This window comes from Bos taurus, chromosome 9 (assembly GCF_002263795.3).
Source record: "Bos taurus isolate L1 Dominette 01449 registration number 42190680 breed Hereford chromosome 9, ARS-UCD2.0, whole genome shotgun sequence".
NCBI lineage: Eukaryota > Metazoa > Chordata > Mammalia > Artiodactyla > Bovidae > Bos > Bos taurus.
In genome coordinates, this window is record NC_037336.1 from 39850564 (window position 1) to 39867184 (window position 16621).

The 16621-nt window shown below is 41.8% G+C and overlaps 1 protein-coding gene across 6 annotated transcripts in view; it reads left to right on the forward strand.

Annotated features, from left to right (window-relative positions):
- The first annotated feature begins 3190 nt into the window (after positions 1–3190).
- Positions 3191–16621, forward strand: part of METTL24 (methyltransferase like 24) — a 156565-nt gene continuing 143134 nt past the window's right edge. For 5 of the 6 annotated variants that reach the window (XR_009495804.1, XR_001500981.3, XM_015472819.3 and 2 more), the window contains exon 1: positions 3191–3640. Coding sequence is in view for 4 of the 6 variants with exons in the window: in XM_015472819.3 (XP_015328305.1) it covers positions 3323–3640 (318 nt within the window). In the remaining 2 variants the exon portion in view is untranslated. The remainder of the gene's footprint in view (positions 3641–16621) is intronic. The other variant, NM_001205452.1, reaches the window with a different exon arrangement.

The following is a 16621-nucleotide window of genomic DNA, read 5'->3' on the forward strand; positions in this document are numbered from 1 at the left end:
CTGTGAGGGATCTTTAGATTCGTCTCTCCAGACTACCAACTGGTGCATTTCCTGATTCATTACCATCAACAACACATGGAAATACTGGATATAAGTTTAAAATGGGAGATTCCTTCCTAGAAAATTAATGGTGCTACATCCATATAAACTGTTCCTTTTTATTAATAATAAACACATAGAGACAGCTGTAAAAGATAGGAGAAAAGGGCCTTTACATAGTACATTTTATTTGGATAGTAAATATGCTCCCCCCATAATGGAAACATTATTAGAGAGCCATAGACATGAGATAAGGGAAAACATGAGTTCATTTTGCCCATTCTCTTCAAGGGCTCCAGTGTTCTGTGTTCCTCTCCTCCACTCCTAGTTCAGAGTCTCATTAAATATCCCCATTTTAATATTATAGGATACTCTTCATGTTTCCCCTTGAAGAATTCAACAGATAGGCAGAAGGTATAAGTTAGTGGTATCATAAGCTTCAAAAGATGACTTTTTTTGTTAGTGACACTATGATGGCAGCATAGAAATTAAAACTTCTAGGAAAGTCTGTATCAGACATTGGTGATCCACAATCACAAGCACAAGACAAATCATATCTTAAACAGCTTCACACAATTACATAATTTAAGAGTGCAATCGTATATGGAATTTAGAAAGATGGTAACAATAACCCGGTGTACGAGACAGCAAAAGAGACACTGATGTATAGAACAGTCTTATGGACTCTGTGGGAGAGGGAGAGGGTGGGAAGATTTGGGAGAATGACATTGAAACATGTAAAATATCATGTAAGAAACGAGTTGCCAGTCCAGGTTCGATGCACAATACTGGATGCTTGGGGCTAGTGCACTGGGATGACCCAGAGGGATGGTATGTGGAGGGAGGAGGGAGGAGGGTTCAGGATGGGGAACACATGTATACCTGTGGTGGATTCATTTTGATATTTGGCAAAACTAATACAATTATGTAAAGTTTAAAAATAAAATAAAATTAAAAAAAAAAAAGAGTGCAATCGAGGGATCTTGAGTTTTAGTGGTTTCTAGCAACTGTTGGGTACTCCTAGTTCAGAGAATACAGTGTAAGATAAATATCTTAAACAAATATTGTTATATTTTCTAATATTTTGAGGCATCTCTGGTCTCTCCCATTAGGTGCCAGTAGGAGAAGGCAATGGCACCCCACTCCAGTACTCTTGCCTGGAAAATGGAGGAGCCTGGTGGGCTACAGTCCATGAGGTTGCTAAGAGTCGGACACGGCTGAGCGACTTCACTTTCACTTTTCGCTTTCATGCATTGGAGAAGGAAATGGCAACCCCCTCCAGTGTTCTTGCCTGGAGAATCCCAGGGACGGGGGAGCCTAGTGGGCTGCCGTCTATGGGGTTGCACAGAGTCGGACACGACTGAAGTGACTTAGCAGCAGCAGCAGCAGCAGCAGCATCCTCCCCTGACCCTCACTGCTTGTAACAAAATGTCTTCAGAAATTGCCAATTGTCTTCTAGGAGGCAAAATTACTTCTTCCTTTGGAATCAATGCTTAAAGCTTGTTTTTCATAACATCCAGAGTTTTCTTTAATGGTAATTAATAAAAATAATCACTATTAATTGAATAACTTCTATAACCATGCATTATATAGGTTTTGAACATTTAATTTTTATGCAATCTTTGTAATCCTATGAGATATATGTCTATTTACACATGAGAAAACTGAGACTCACAGAAGCTATTTTGCCCAAAGTCTCACGGTTTCTGAAAGGCAGGGTCCTGATTCAGTTCAAGTGTAACACCACAGCTCATGTTGTTTAATTAGTCAAGGGATGTGATGTTTTGTCTGAGAGTTTGTGTCAGGAAAAGTGAACTTGATCGGTATCTTTAAAACAGAGCCTATCTGCAATAGCCAGAGAGTTACATCTAGGAAAACACCAAAATTCAACCATAATGAAACCCACAGGAGCCTGAGGACCTAGAGTGCTCAGAGAGTGGACTGTATCAGGTGGAGAAGTTTTGTTACATGCAGAGAAATAGCCCAAGTGCTTTGTGCAGTGACAAAGATTCAATTGGGTCTTTCTTAAGCCAGAAGGATTTTAGAAAGGAGGGCTCCTTATGGAAAATTCCTGAAATTGAGACGGAGAGTGTAATTTCCCACCTAGGGGCTGCGGGGTTCCATATTTGTTCTCTGTTGTTCATGCTATAGGCTGTCCATGGGGTCAAGAGTCAGACACAAGGGAGAGACTGAACAACAACAAATAGGCTGTCAAAGGCAGAGGGCAGGTCAGCAAGGGTAGTCTGACATAAAAGCATGGAAAATGAAAGCATAGAGGATGAAAAAATATGCCACAGCTAAAGAAAACAAACTCAAACCCAAACCTCAATTGGGTTGTGAGAAAGAAGTCTACTCACAATTGAAAAGGAACAGTCAACCCTGGACTTCAGGCTGTGAGCATTCAGCCTGATTAATTAAGGTCAAGGTGGTGATGGAAATACCAGCTGGGGAGCATTTTGCTGAAAGATAAATTTGTTCCTCTGTATCTCTGCAAGACAGCAGGGAGGTGTGTGTTGGGAGCTAAATTAATTTGATTTACATCATGCCATGGTAACTTCTGTTCTCTCTCCCTGCTGTCAGATGTCTTAGCTGGCTTTTCCCCCTCCTCCTTCACCCCCACACATTTCATAACACGAGGAGAAAGCACGGGTTGGCTTCAGGCAAAATTTAGAAATGGAATAACTTTAATTTGATTATTCTGCATCCAGCGCTATTCTGTCCTCCCCCTTTCCCTTCTTTCTTGAGGGAGAGAAGTTGTAAACCTGAGCATATAAGTGTGATGTATTTTTACAATGTGCTTCATGGCACAAGCTGCTTGACAATCGGAATTTGTTCCTTGCAGCAAAACCTGGCAGCTCACCTATCCTCCTCCTGTGTTTCTTCAACAACACTAGTACTAGAAAATGAAGTTATGGCCCAAGATCCCGTTAGGACTGTGCTTTTTCTGGCCATGTAGTTTTCAGGCTCCGGAGCCTGGGCTGGAGGGCGCCTCCTCGGGGACCCTCGAGGTGGGGCTGGGCCCGGAGTCTGGCTCGGCTGAGCCGCCTGCGTCCCTGGGACCCCGCCTGGCCCGCCGTTCCGCGCGCCCTTGCCAGCCGGGCTGGATAAGGTTACGCCGAGGCTTCCTTGAACAGAGGAAGAGAGGCGGGTCAGAGCCCGCGCCCCGGCCCGCGGGGGAGTTTCCACAGTTTGCAGCTCGGGCCCCCGGGGCCACATCCCTGCTGCGGGTGGGCGCGTGCGGGCGGCGGAGCGGAGCCCCGGGCCGGGCCGGGCCCAGCCCTCCATGGCGCGGGAGAGGCTGCCCGGGAGGGGCTGCTGTGCCCTGCGCCGCTGTCTGCTCGCCGCCGCTCTGCTGCTTGGCCTGCGGCTCTGCGCGGAGCTGCAGCGCGCCGGGCCCCAGCCCCCAGCCCTCAGCCCCCCGCCAGGCCAGGCCCCCCGACCGCCCGGGTCGCACCTGCAGCCCGCGCCCGGCCAGCTGCGCGGCGCCAGCCGGAGGCAGGTGACCTACGTGCGCAGCGGGCGGCGAGCGCCGGCGGGGGGCAGCAGGAGTGGGACGCCGGAGCCTGGCTGCTGCGCCCTGCGCGGGCGTCCCCGCCTGAAGGTCAGTTGCAAAAGATGCATTCTTGGTCTTTAGACCGGGATCCCCCTCCCGGACTCGCTCCAGAGCCCTCAACTCCAGGCCTCCGCGGACTGCCCAAACTGCGACCTTCAAAAAAAAAAAAAAAATCTTCTGCTTCCTCTCTCACCTCTGTGCTCTCTTAAGCAGCACCACTGGTGGCATCCTTTAATGCCCAGATACGATGAAGTGGGAGCTGGGTTCTTTCAATAATCAACCAGTATTTGCTGAGCGTTCACTGTGTGCCAGGCCCACTGTTAGGCGGGCATCCAGCAGCGAAGCGCCAAGCCCTGCTCTCAAGGAGCTTACTTTTTGGGGGGAGGAGGGGAAAGGGCGTGAGCAGTGGACAAGGCAAGGGAAAGAAAGGAGTTCTGGTTTTGTTTGTATTTTCTGCTCTCCCGGTTTTCTCCGTGAGGCCTGCACAAAGTTGAGTAGGTAGCCACTGTGAATTGCTTTTCCACTCTACCTTCATGGCAGTGATGAAGATCCACTCAGTCGAATTTTCCTTGAATTCCACCGCAGACGTCGTCGGCAGGGTGGTGAGCGGAGGGTGAGAAGTCCAGCCCCCAGCACCACTTAATGGAAAATTAATTGGACCTGGAGGACTGAAGTAATAACTCGGATTTGTCTTAGAACACAGTGTTGGGCTCCCTACCTCATTAACTTCTTGGCTCAGGCATTGAGTAGTTATTTTATTCAGTTTTGACCTCTTGAGTTTTAAGCCTCTGGCCTCCTATCCACCTCTTGGAGCTCAGTAATTTACTTGGTACTTGGGAATGAAAAGATTAAGAACTGAAGGTCTGAGCTTGCCTGGTCTTTATACATCAACCCTAACCACATCCTTTGGGGCAACTTCTTTTGCTTTGCTTTTCCTCTTTTCTTTTAAACATCCCCCTATTGGGGAGAGAGAAAAACTCTTCCTTGGACGCTGCTGCTTTCTTTAACTTCTAAACTACTTTTCAGTGGCACATCTGCCAATTTCTTCTACTGTTTTCCTTTCTCTCACTTCCTCTTCAAGCCTTGACCTCTGTCTTTCCACACCGCTGCTGTCCCTGTCTAATCCATCAGTGTTATCTTCCTGGATTAATTCAGACATCTATATCTGAAACCTCATTTCCTATATTAAGTCTTAATTTGCTCTTCCAGAACGATGTAGTCACTTCCTGCATTCTTCTAATGCACTACCATGTTTTGCCAAAGGCTTTTAAACACCCTTTTGCCAAGGGCTTACCAGGACAATCCTGATGACCATGCTGCACCAGGGCCTGGGGGCACAACATGAGCTCAGGGTCTAGTGGGGAGGCCCAGAGCACAGACATCCAATAATGTGACAAACGCTGTAATTAAGATCTGAACTCTGCTTGAGGAGTCAAGAAAGGCTAACCTGGAGGGGACATTTGACTCAGGACTTGGTATTGCTTAGGAGTTCACGTTCTTTTGTCCCTCTGGATGTTCTCAAATGTTCCATCCTGGGCACCCCTAACGCAACCTTGCACTTGCCATTTCACATCTGCTCTCAGCCTCCATTGCTTCTCTTTTACCTGTTGAAGAATCTTTCTTAAATCTTAGCTTCCACTTCAGACAATAGAATTGATAACTGGAGCCTCAAATGGAAAGGTTTGGAATGCATAGACTCAAAGGGCCTCTGGAGGGCAAGTTCACATCTGCTTCCTTTAGGAGGCTGCTGTAGTGATTCCTGCTGGAGACAGTGGTGACTTAGAGTGGTTTAAGTGGAGGTGTGGGAAGTGGTCCAACACTGGATATATTTTGCAGGAAGATGAGAAAGGAGTAGTTTTTGTTGTTTTGTGTTTTCGGGGGAGTAGATGGAAATCAGTTTTGTTTTAAACATCTTGAGTTTGAGTTATCCTTTGGATATCCATATGGAAATGTCACATAGGCAGTTGGACATAGGAGTCTGAAACTGGAGGAAATGTCCAGGCTGAAAATAAAGACGTGGGAATCCTCCGTGTACAAGTGGCTCTTTCAAAGCTGTGAGACTACAGGAGATCATCTGGGCAGTGAGGGTTGCTCACAAAGACAGAGATGCAAGTCTGAGCCCTGGGACTCAGTTTTAAAAGTAAATTTTAAAGTAATTTAAATTAAATTTAGTAAATTAAATTTAATTTAAGTTTTAATTAAATTAAGTTTTAAAAGTAATTTAAAAGTAAATTAAAAGAAAAAAATAAAAGTACATTAAAAAAAAGGAAATATTTGCATAGAACCTTACATGTTGTAAGCATTCAATAGTGGTCGCTTTAATTTTCACTAATCTGTCCCAAGTCTTTAGCCTCAGCCGTTCCCTAAATATCATTTGTTATAACTTCTTTCCACTCCTTTGGTTTATGCTGATTCTTTTACCCCCATCCTATGATTCATGCCCTTTCCATCACTGAACATTCAGGTCAAGGACGGTGGCCCAGAAACCTTTTTTCATCATTCCTACTTCCTTGCTAATCTTTGACCAGTTTGGGAGACAACATAAATGCGTTCTGATTTGCGAGTTGCTTTGTATGTGTTGTGACCTAATAATCTATTTTAGATTGAATGTTTTGTCTGTGCAGTTGTTCATGATGGAAAGGATCACATTTCCTAGTGACCCTTAGTAAATGTTTATTCCCAAGACATCAATAAGTAAAAAATAAGAATCTTATTATTTCAACCTATTATGTGTAATTGTAAATGTCTTTGGTTAAAAATATATAAGAAATAATTGAGTGAACATAGAAATTAAAATAACTATTTTTTAAGTATTGTTTTAGGTTTTATTTAGCCTCTTAAAGAAAAAAATTTCCCTGGATTTTCTCCCCCCTAGCTAGTTAGTTATTTTCATATTTTCAGGGTATACAGTATTACTTTCCCAAATTCCTAGATAGTGGGAATCTTGAATTTGTTTCATTTTTCCATTATTTCACAGTCAAATTAAAATGTTCCTCCAAAGTGGAAAGAGCAGCTATCTAGTCTGTTCTCCCAGTTTAGGGAACAGAGTGGAATGTCCCCTATCTCTCCAGGGATAAGTCTTGTTCCTTTTTAGCCTCGCATTGAGATAAGGTGAAATATAAACTGAATGCACAGTTAATTAATATAATAAATTTAGAAGTAATGTGTTAAATTCCTTGAATCCTATTTTATTTAAATTTTGTTTGTTGGGGATAATGATAAACAATATTATTTAGGTTCTTGGATACTTTGCCGTAGGCATCTACCAGATTGGTGAAGGAGAAAAAGTTCCATTCTATTTTGAGGATGGCTTTCTGGGTGAATGAAAACCTGTATGAAATAATTGGGTTGCCAAGTGTTTCTTGTCAATGTGCTTCCTTTGCAGGTGTTAGAGGCACAAAAATTCAGCAATTATATTGCCACTTTAATCATAGCTTATGCTTCTCTTAAAGCAAATAATCTGTTATAAAAAAGAGAAATGTGTAGTCCCCATGTAATTCTTTTCCTCTTTTCTTATCCTCTTCTTTCACCAAGCTATACAAGAAATAGTTCTAAATATTAAACCCTCTTTCACATCAGAGGTTCCAATCTTACAGCATTATGAAATGAGGGCAGATGATACATGGTGGATAAACACTGCCCTGTGGGATTAGGACTCCCCTAGAATCCATACATTTTTCTATATTACAGAAACTTTAAGCATACAAATATCACTATGATTCTTTTTTATTCTTTTACTTTCTCTCTGTTTTCTGTGTTTCTTTCTGGTTTCTCTTTCTTAGATATTTACTATGATTACATGGCTTAAGTTCTTCTGGAGGACATAAATAGAGGACTAATGATGGTCTCCTTGATTATACTTTTTTCTACAATCTTGGGTAGATGTTTCTTTTACAAGTAGGGAATCTACCTGAAAGCAGCAAAATATATGGCTCATATGCCCAGGAGAAGTACTGTTGACAAAAAAATTAATCAGTAGTCAATCTGAGAAAGAAATGGAAAATTTTACTTGAACCAAACTGAGTATTATAACTCAGGAGACAATCTCTCAGAGACCTTTGAGAACTGCTCCAAAGAGGTAAAGGGGGAGGCCAGTATAAGCGATTCTCTAGAAATGGTAGTGCAGTCAAGCACACAGCTTGATGGAGAGTTACTGTGATTCATAAGTAACAGATATCTTTAAAGGTTTTAGCGCTTTTCTAAGTATGGGTTCATGAATTTTCTCCTGAAAATATCTATCTGAAGGCCTATCTTTTCTTAGAGCACAGAATGCCTTATCCTGATTTTGTCCTGAGTTCCAGGGTATTGTAGGTCAGTGAATGTAGTGGCTAATGACTTGATTCTTATAGAACTGGATAGTAGACAACAGTCTCTGTTTTACAGTCCCCTCCCTTTTGGTCTTAATTTTGACCAAGGTTTGAGAGGCATTTCACGACCAACTTGTCCCAAGGCGCTAGGAATGCTCATTCCTAGGTCAATCAGGGATTTCATTGATAGGCTGCTCAGTGCCCTGTTACTGCACTTGGCCCTGTTAACAATAGTCAAAAGCCTCTGGACCATCTGTTTTACTAGTCAGTTATGGTCTAGGATGTCTCTTGTTGAGTCTTCTTATATCTAAAGTTACACTGTTATAATCTTTGATCTTATAGGACAATATATTTGGTCAATTGTTTAAGCTTGCCTAATCATCATTAATTTTATTGGAGGCTCCATCACACATTTGGTAGTATAAGAAATAATAATCTTGTGAAATAGGTAGAATACAAATAATATAGCTAGTAACATTAATAAAGTCCTAAGTGAGTATTTAAGGTAAGAATTTCCATTAAGGGAGGCCCAGTTCTCTCCAGGTCACCTGACCCAGTCTGTTCTGTAGCAGTTGCTCTCCTTTCAGTTCAGTTTAGTTTAGTTGCTCAGTCGTGTACAACTCTTTGTGACCCCATGAACCACAGCATGCCAGGCCTCCCTGTCCATCACCAACTCCTGGAGTTCACCCAAACTCGTGTCCATTGAGTCGGTGATGCCATCCAACCATCTCATCCTCTGTCGGCCCTTCTCCTCCTGCCCACAATCCCTCCCAGCATCAGGGTCTTTTCAAGTGAGTAAGCTCTTCGCATGAGGTGGCCAAAGTGTTGGAGTTTCAGCTTCAGCATCAGTCCTTCCAAAGAACACCCAGGACTGATCTCCTTTAGGATGGACTGGTTTGATCTCCTTGCAGTCCAAGGGACTCTCAAGAGTCTTATCCAACACTACAGTTCAAAAGCATCAATTCTTCGGCAGCTTTCTTTATAGTCCAACTCTCACATCCATACATGACTACTGGAAAAACCATAGCCTTGACTAAACGGACCTTTGTGGATAAAGTAATGTCTCTGCTTTTTAATATGCTGTCTAGGTTGATCATAACTTTCCTACCAAGGAGTAAGCGTCTTTTAATTTCATGGCTGCAGTCACCATCTGCAGTGACTTTGGAGCCCCAAAAAATAAAGTCAGCCACTGTTTCCCCATCTATTTGCCATGAAGTGATGGGACCGGCTGCCATGATCTTAGTTTTCTGAATGTTGAGCTTTAAGCCAACTTTGGGGAAGTACTAAATTGGCATTGTACATAAAGTTACCAAAAAGTCTGTGTGTATAAGCTGAGTGGTGGGTCATCATGGCATTTTACAGGATTGAGAAAAGAAGGTTGCCTTCTAAGAAATTACGTGGCTAGCTCCAGAAGAAAAAAAAATAAGCTTTATGGTTAAGCTGATATTTCTGCCATTGGGGTGGTCTGGTTAATGCATAATGCAGGTGCACAGTGCACACTAGAAGGGAGGGAGGAGGTCCAGACGGGCAGAGAAAAAAGTTTATTTAAATTTTTATTGTCTTGCCTTAAAATATAAATTTTGTTTCATCAGAACTCATACAGGAGCAAAGCTTCCTGAAGAAATTTCTTCTCTCTTATCGGAGATATTTTGCTTGACATTTAATATGTTGGATAGAAAAGTGACTTCTGAGTCACAGAGCTACAGAACCCAGCAAAGTGCTGGCTTGGTTTGTTAGTTACAGATCGTTTGGAACAGTGTGTCAGGGGGAAAAATGCTGTTTCCTCTTCTCCTGAAAAACCATATGGCAAGATTCTGTCTTGTCTTCATCACTTCTTGTCATCCTCTTAATTTTCTCATTCCATGATTGTCTTCAAGAAGAATGAGGAAAAATGGCATAGTAGGCCCTTGATATATCCAACTGCCTTAAACATCATTATTCTTTACAAAATACTTGAAGGTAGGTTTGAATTGCTTGTAAAATAAGGCCCAGCAGTAGTTTCTAGCTTCTTTAGGCTTCTGCTATTTCCCTACACGTCTGTCCTTCAGGAGCAACATTCATTAATCCTCTCACATTGTCCTCAGGAGGCACAGCATTTTCATTTTAAACAGTCGTGGAGGGTAATTGAATGGATTCCAGCAATATGTGGGTGTGAAATAACACTTGCTTAGTTTCGCCAAAAGAAAAAAAAGCAGGTTCTGATGAAAACTTTGATGGAGAGTAGGCTTCTGCACTCCTTCCAAACCTCACAGCTCCTCTGAGAGCATTCTGTGGGCAAAAGAACTGCTAATGGAGGCCCCACTGGTTTTCAACAATTGGTGATGGAGATTTTAGGTTTTCTGTGTGCAATTTGTCCAGTTCATTTTCTCCAAGAAACAGGAAGCCTTATCAGTTTTCTCGAATTGGATTTCATTTTTGGTCTGTAAAGAGAATCAGAGCTGTGTAGTTCAACTGGAGACTGGTAGACATTTGATTTTTTTCCATCTGTGTTATGACACTTTCGGAGTCCTTGTGCTTAGAAGTAATTTGGCTCTTTATTCTGTGATTCGTAGGAAGTAACAGGTGCCTGCTTCATTACCATGAGACTCACATTAAGGCATATTATCTACCAGCGTTGATAAGCTTCTCTTAAAAGCAGCCGTTGAGTTCTTTTAGATACCTCACATCAATCGTATTAATGACCTGTAGAATTTTCTACTAAAACAAGGAGGGAAAATTTGCTGTCCAAGAAGCGCTTTTATCCTACTCAAATGATTGAAACAAAATTGACTTTTATGAGCTTTCTAGTCTATGACCATATGTAATTTAAACTAAAAGCAAAGTGGCCTGTTAGTTTACGACTCAAGGAGGTAAATTGGGCCTGTGAAGAATTTTGTTTGGGCCACACAGTGTTTCAAGTAACTAAACATAAACATCTTCAGATGCAGCATATAGTGTCCAGTGGAGTCCAGTTCGGCACTGTCTGCCTTCATATTATCTGTCTGATCTGTAAAGGCATTTGAAGTTTCAACCCCTGAGCCAGGTGTCAAAATTTGCAACTACTTTTCCTAAAAAGTGACAAACAGGTTAATGCTGCTAAGCTCAGTGGCAGCTTGGTACATAAATACTGAATACACAGAAGCTAAGGATCCTTTTATGTCATTCCTAGTCAAGAGAGTTCAGTAACCTAAGGCTGGAATTGGCTACTGGGGAGAGTAAGGTTTAGGGGAGTATACTTAGTTGATACAACATTCTTTTGGTTATTAAAAAAAATACTGGGGCCTAGCTTAAGCAGAAAAAAAGAATTTATTGAGAAAATTTCGGAATTTATCACTGAATTGTAGGAAGAGGTAAATGATCATGATGTTGAGGAGAGAAGGAATAAGGTTACTCTGGAAATCTCAGCTTTCCTTGGCCTTCTCCCCACCGTGCCACCATAGTGAGACTCACCTCCCTTGACTCCTGGGCTGGGTCCATTAGATACTCACGCTGGGTCAACCAGTACTAGCCACAGGCCACAAACCTAGCCCAGTATCTAAACTGCACCTCCCCCTCCCCGTCCAGGGAGCCATTCTTAGAGAAAAGAAATTTTCTGAGTGCCATAGGTCTTTTTTTATACATAATAATCTCAGAGCTTAGCCTCTGTGCCTTTCCCTTTGTGTATTTCTTTATTGGTTAACAGTTTCTCTATTTAGAACTGTTAGAGATAAACTCGGAGAAGGCAATGGCAACCCACTCCAGTACTCTTGCCTGGAAAATCCCATGGATGGAGGAGCCTGGTAGGCTGCAGTCCATGGGGTCGCTGAGGGTTGGACATGACTGAGCGACTTCACTTTCACTTTTCACTTCCATGCATTGGAGAAGGAAATGGCAGCCCACTCCAGTGTTCTTGCCTGGAGAATCCCAGGGACGGGGGAGCCTGGTGGGCTGCCGTTTATGGGGTCGCACAGAGTTGGACACGACTGAAGCGACTTAGCAGCAGCAGCAGAGATAAACTTATTTCCAAGTAGCACTCATCAATAAGTTGGTAACTTGTGATACTTCTGATTTTTTATTCAGTTTGGCATATATACACAAGATATATATCTATGCAATGTTTTTCTTTTCTTTTTAAGTAAGACATTATTTGTGAGGACTTTTGTGGAGAAGATGAATATCATCAGTATTCAGCTCATGATCCCCACTAGGGTTCTCAAACCAAAGTTAGGGTTTTATGTTCTTTGTTTGATTCTTTTGTCTGTCAGTTCAGAGAGTTATTTTGTAAAAAAAAGATCTGAAAAATTCTTCAGAGCATCTGAATATTTACAGTCCTCTTTGCAATTAGTCTGGGATTCTTCAACATATGATTACTTCTGTATCAAGGCTGTAATACAGATCGCAAATGACAGCACCCAACTGAAGCTAGTGAAAGCAGGGATTCACTGGAAGGTCACTTGGGTAGAATTGAAGGAAGACCCGCAGAAACCAGAACAGCTCTCAGAACTTGATTATGGACTAAAATGAGTATTGAGGACATTGGTTATCCATGTTACCCATTTGTGGTGGTGATTTAGTTGCTAAGTCTTGTCTGACTCTTGTGACCTCATGAACTGTAGCCCACCAGGGTCCTCTGTACATGGAATTCCCTAGGCAAGACTACTGGAGTGGGTTGCCATTCTCTTCTCCTCTCCAGAATTACCTATTATCAAATATATAATGGGTATTTGAGCTTTCCTCATAGCTCATTTGGTAAAGAATCTGCCTGCAATGCGGGAGACCTGGGTTTGATTCCTGGGTTGTGAAGATTCCCTGGAGAAGGAAATGGCAACCTACTCCAGTATTCTTGCCTAGAGAATCCCAGGGATTCTGTCAGACTACAGTCCATGGGGTTGCAAGAGTCGGACATGACTTAGCGACTAAACCACCACAACCAGTGGGTATTTATCATTCTTCTAGGCCATACCTTTGAATTCCCTTCCTGTGTTTGAGGAATTCTCCACCTTTCTAAGAAAAAAGGTAAAGAATAAATTTCTTTGGCTCTAAGGAGCATTCTTGTGACCTAGGCGTCACCATTCACATACACCTTCATGAGAGTTTGGATTGGACTTTAGAGACTTGAAGAAGCAAGTTTCAGCACAAGGACCACAGAGCCTCTGGTTCTAGTGGAGGCATCCAGTGCCAAGGGTGGTGGAATGAACAGTGGTGTCTGTGCCCAGTGGTGGGGCAGTGCAGGCTACACTGGTGCCCTTGCTGGTATTCCTCCTGCCCTTGAGATTCTGTAAGCTAATAAATCTTTAGTCAATTCCCTTTCTACTTAACTAGCCAGAGTGGTTTCTATTGTTTACAACCAAGAACCCTGGCAGATCAATAAATTAGAGTTGGCAGTTTGGAAGGTTACAACTGTAGCTTTCCCTCTTCAATTTTGCTTGCTCTATTTAATTCAGATTTTGGAACATGATGATTGGGGTCTGAGTAACTATGGGCTAATGGACCTTTCCCTGACAAGATAATAACATTTAGTGCTAGATACTAAATCATACAAATCTGCTAACTTATCACTAGAGACACCAGGTTCTTTTTCATGGCGTTCTTTTGGGTATCTGGCAGCAGAGGCCAGTTTATGCTGTGATCACAAACAACCCTCGAATCTCAGGGCTCTTACTGACAAAGGTTTGTTTCTTGCTTATGCTGCGTATCTGTTGCGGGTTGGCAGGGGTGGGGCGCTGCTCTGTGCTGTCTTCATCCTCTCTCTAGACCCCAGACTGGAACATTGCCTGTCACCTCGGCAGAGGGATAACTGCTTTGGAGGCTCTTGTGTGGCATTTTTAACTGTCCTGGCCAGAAGCCAGACTTAGCACTTTGCTCACATTCCAATGACTAGAGCTGGTTGCTGGGCCCTACCCATGCAGGGGGCCTGAGATCTGTCATGTGCTCAGAAGTCAGAGAACAGGAACTGTTCGGTGAGTAGCACTTATGGCCACCACACTATGGTAACCCTTCAATCATCTGTATCTAAATGGACATCATCTAGGTCATGTCTCATGCTCCCTGTTTCCAGTGCCTCGCTGAATCTGCACATTTGGCAGTATTGAATAAAGCATGGGAGGCTCTTTTCAGGGGGCATAGATCTAAAATGAAGCAGACGCCTGAATTTAGCAGAACAGTGAAATAAAACAAGACGCGATTTACATCTTATAAACAGTGCTGTAGCATGTCCTGCAGTTTGTTAAGTACAGTGATTCTCGTTGACATTGTTTATTCTTTGTGTAGAGCAGTGATGGGGTGATGATCTGTAGGTCTTTTTTTCTGGGGGAAAAAAGGCAAGTTATTTGAATAAATAAAACCATAAGTGTAAATGAAACAAAGGCCTCTAGTGAGGTGAATCAAGCTTTGTGTTTAAAATGCATCTTCATGGCAATCACTTACTTATTTTTGGTTAGAGCAAGCTGAAAGGCTTCCAAGCATGTTTTCAGAATCTGGTCACAAATCAGAGACAGTATTCATGTTGTGTAGTGTTTGTTATTGCACACAATAAGACAACAAGTATTTTTAGTTTATTGTTCATATACTTTGAGTTGTTGTTATTGCTGTTCAGTCGCTAAGTCATGTCTGACTATTTGACCCCATGGACTGTAGCATGCCAGGCTCCCCTGTCCTTCACTATCTCCTGGAGTTTGCTCAAATTCTTGTCCATTGTCTGTTGACCCCTCTCCTTTTGGCTTCAGTCTTTCCCAGCATCAGGGTCTTTTCCAATGAGTTGGCTCTTCTCATCAAATGCCCAAACTATTGGAGGTTCAGCTTCAGCAACAGTCCTTCCAATGAATATTCAGAGTTGATTTCCTTTAGGATTGACTGGTTTGATCTCCTTGCTGTCCAAGGGACTCTCAAGAGTCTTCTACAGCACTACAGTAGAGCATAACAAATCAATTAAAAATCCTAATTAGCAAAAACACATACCCGTTGAGTGCAGAATGATTTGGTTACGTATGAAAGGAGGCCTCTTCATTCAGCAATTTTAGGGGTAGAATATGGAGAAGCCAAGTAACACCTGAGGTCCTAGGGGACTTATTTACATGGATTTGCAAATGTCATGAAAACTTTTTATTATCATGCATCCTCACCTATAAGAGGGGCTCATAATTTTACACTTGATGTCAGAAGTTTAAATTCTGCTCCCCTTACTTATTGAATGTGGACAAGTGACATACCCTGTCTGAACTTTAGTTTCTTCCTCTGTAAAAAGTTAGTACTTAACTCATGAAGACTAAAGGAGAGTGTGTAGGTGAAAATGCCTGGCCTATGAAAATAGTTCTGTAAATTAAGTTGTCTCTATTCAACCTTGTATTGCTGTGATGCTGGCTCCTGAACAGCAAACACATGTAGGCCCATGTAACTGGGTAGTATGAAGCACAATATTCATTGAAATTTTTAATATTCCTTTTATTATTCTTGAAATTTATAGCATATATAATATGCTTTGCTGTCAATATTTCCAATGCTGAAAAAATCTTAAGTAAAAGCTGGAAATAAGCATTAACTTTTTGTTAGCATTTTAATTATAAACTTATTCCTCATGTAAGTCATTTATTATAAAATTGCTAGGGCTTACCTGTTCCTATCAGTTTGTGATTTTTTTTCCCTCAAAACCAACTATAAATATCATTTAAAATATTTCCGTTAAATAATTTTGGCCTGTGTTAGGGTTGACAGTATGAAATGTGTTTCCAAGCTTTTGGAATACAATTTTCACTTAAAAGGATGCTTACAACTCGCCTATTTAATACTGCCACTTACTATAACTCTGCTACTTCTTTACTTTAGGGGAGTCCACTGGAGTAATTGTGGGTTAAGGAGCTAATAATTTCTCTGTTTTTCCGGTTCCATCTTCCACATTTTAGTCTAATAATAAAGTGCATATTATTATACTTGGCACTTTATATTCATTTAAAAGACAAACTCAACCAACATGATAAACTAAATCTAAGTACAGACCCTGCATATCATATTTTGCATACTATAAGGACTTCAAAATACTTACAATTAAAGTGAGGTGTTAGGGGGCCACTATGCTAGTATCCTTCCATTTAATTTTCACAAAAAATCTGTGAGGTAGGAATTGTCCTCATTTTTCAGATGAGGAAGCTGAGGCTCAGAGACATTAATAAATGTGGGTAAGACATAGCCAACGATGAGATGAAGGTGTAAACTCAATATCCATGACTCTCAATTTGCCCACTGAAAAGGGCAACGGACAACCAAATCTCATGTAAGGTAGATCCTTTACTACCTGAAAATTAAAATCTTCTTTTAAACAAAAGACACAAAGTTAAAAGGCAAATCATAGGCTGGGAGAGAGTATTTGCAATGCATATCATGAATAATGGCTTCCCCAATGGCTTAGTGGATAAAGAATCCGCCTGCAATGCGAGAGACACAGGACATGCAGGGGGTTTGATTCCTGGGTTGGGAAAATCCCCTGGAGATGGGCATGGCAACCCACTCCAGTATTCTTGCCTGGAGAATCCCATGGACAAAGAAGCCTGGTGGGCTATAGTCCAAAGGGTTGCAAAGTGTCGGATATGACTGAGCAACTGCACACATACATCACCACAAATAAGGGGTTAATACCCTAAAATTTTTTAAAAAACAATAAGAAAAAAAGATAAACAAGTCAACAGAAAAACAAACAGTCTTAACCAGGAATTAACAGAAGAGGAAATCTGAAAGACTAATATATAAATATATATATTATGTAGATTATACA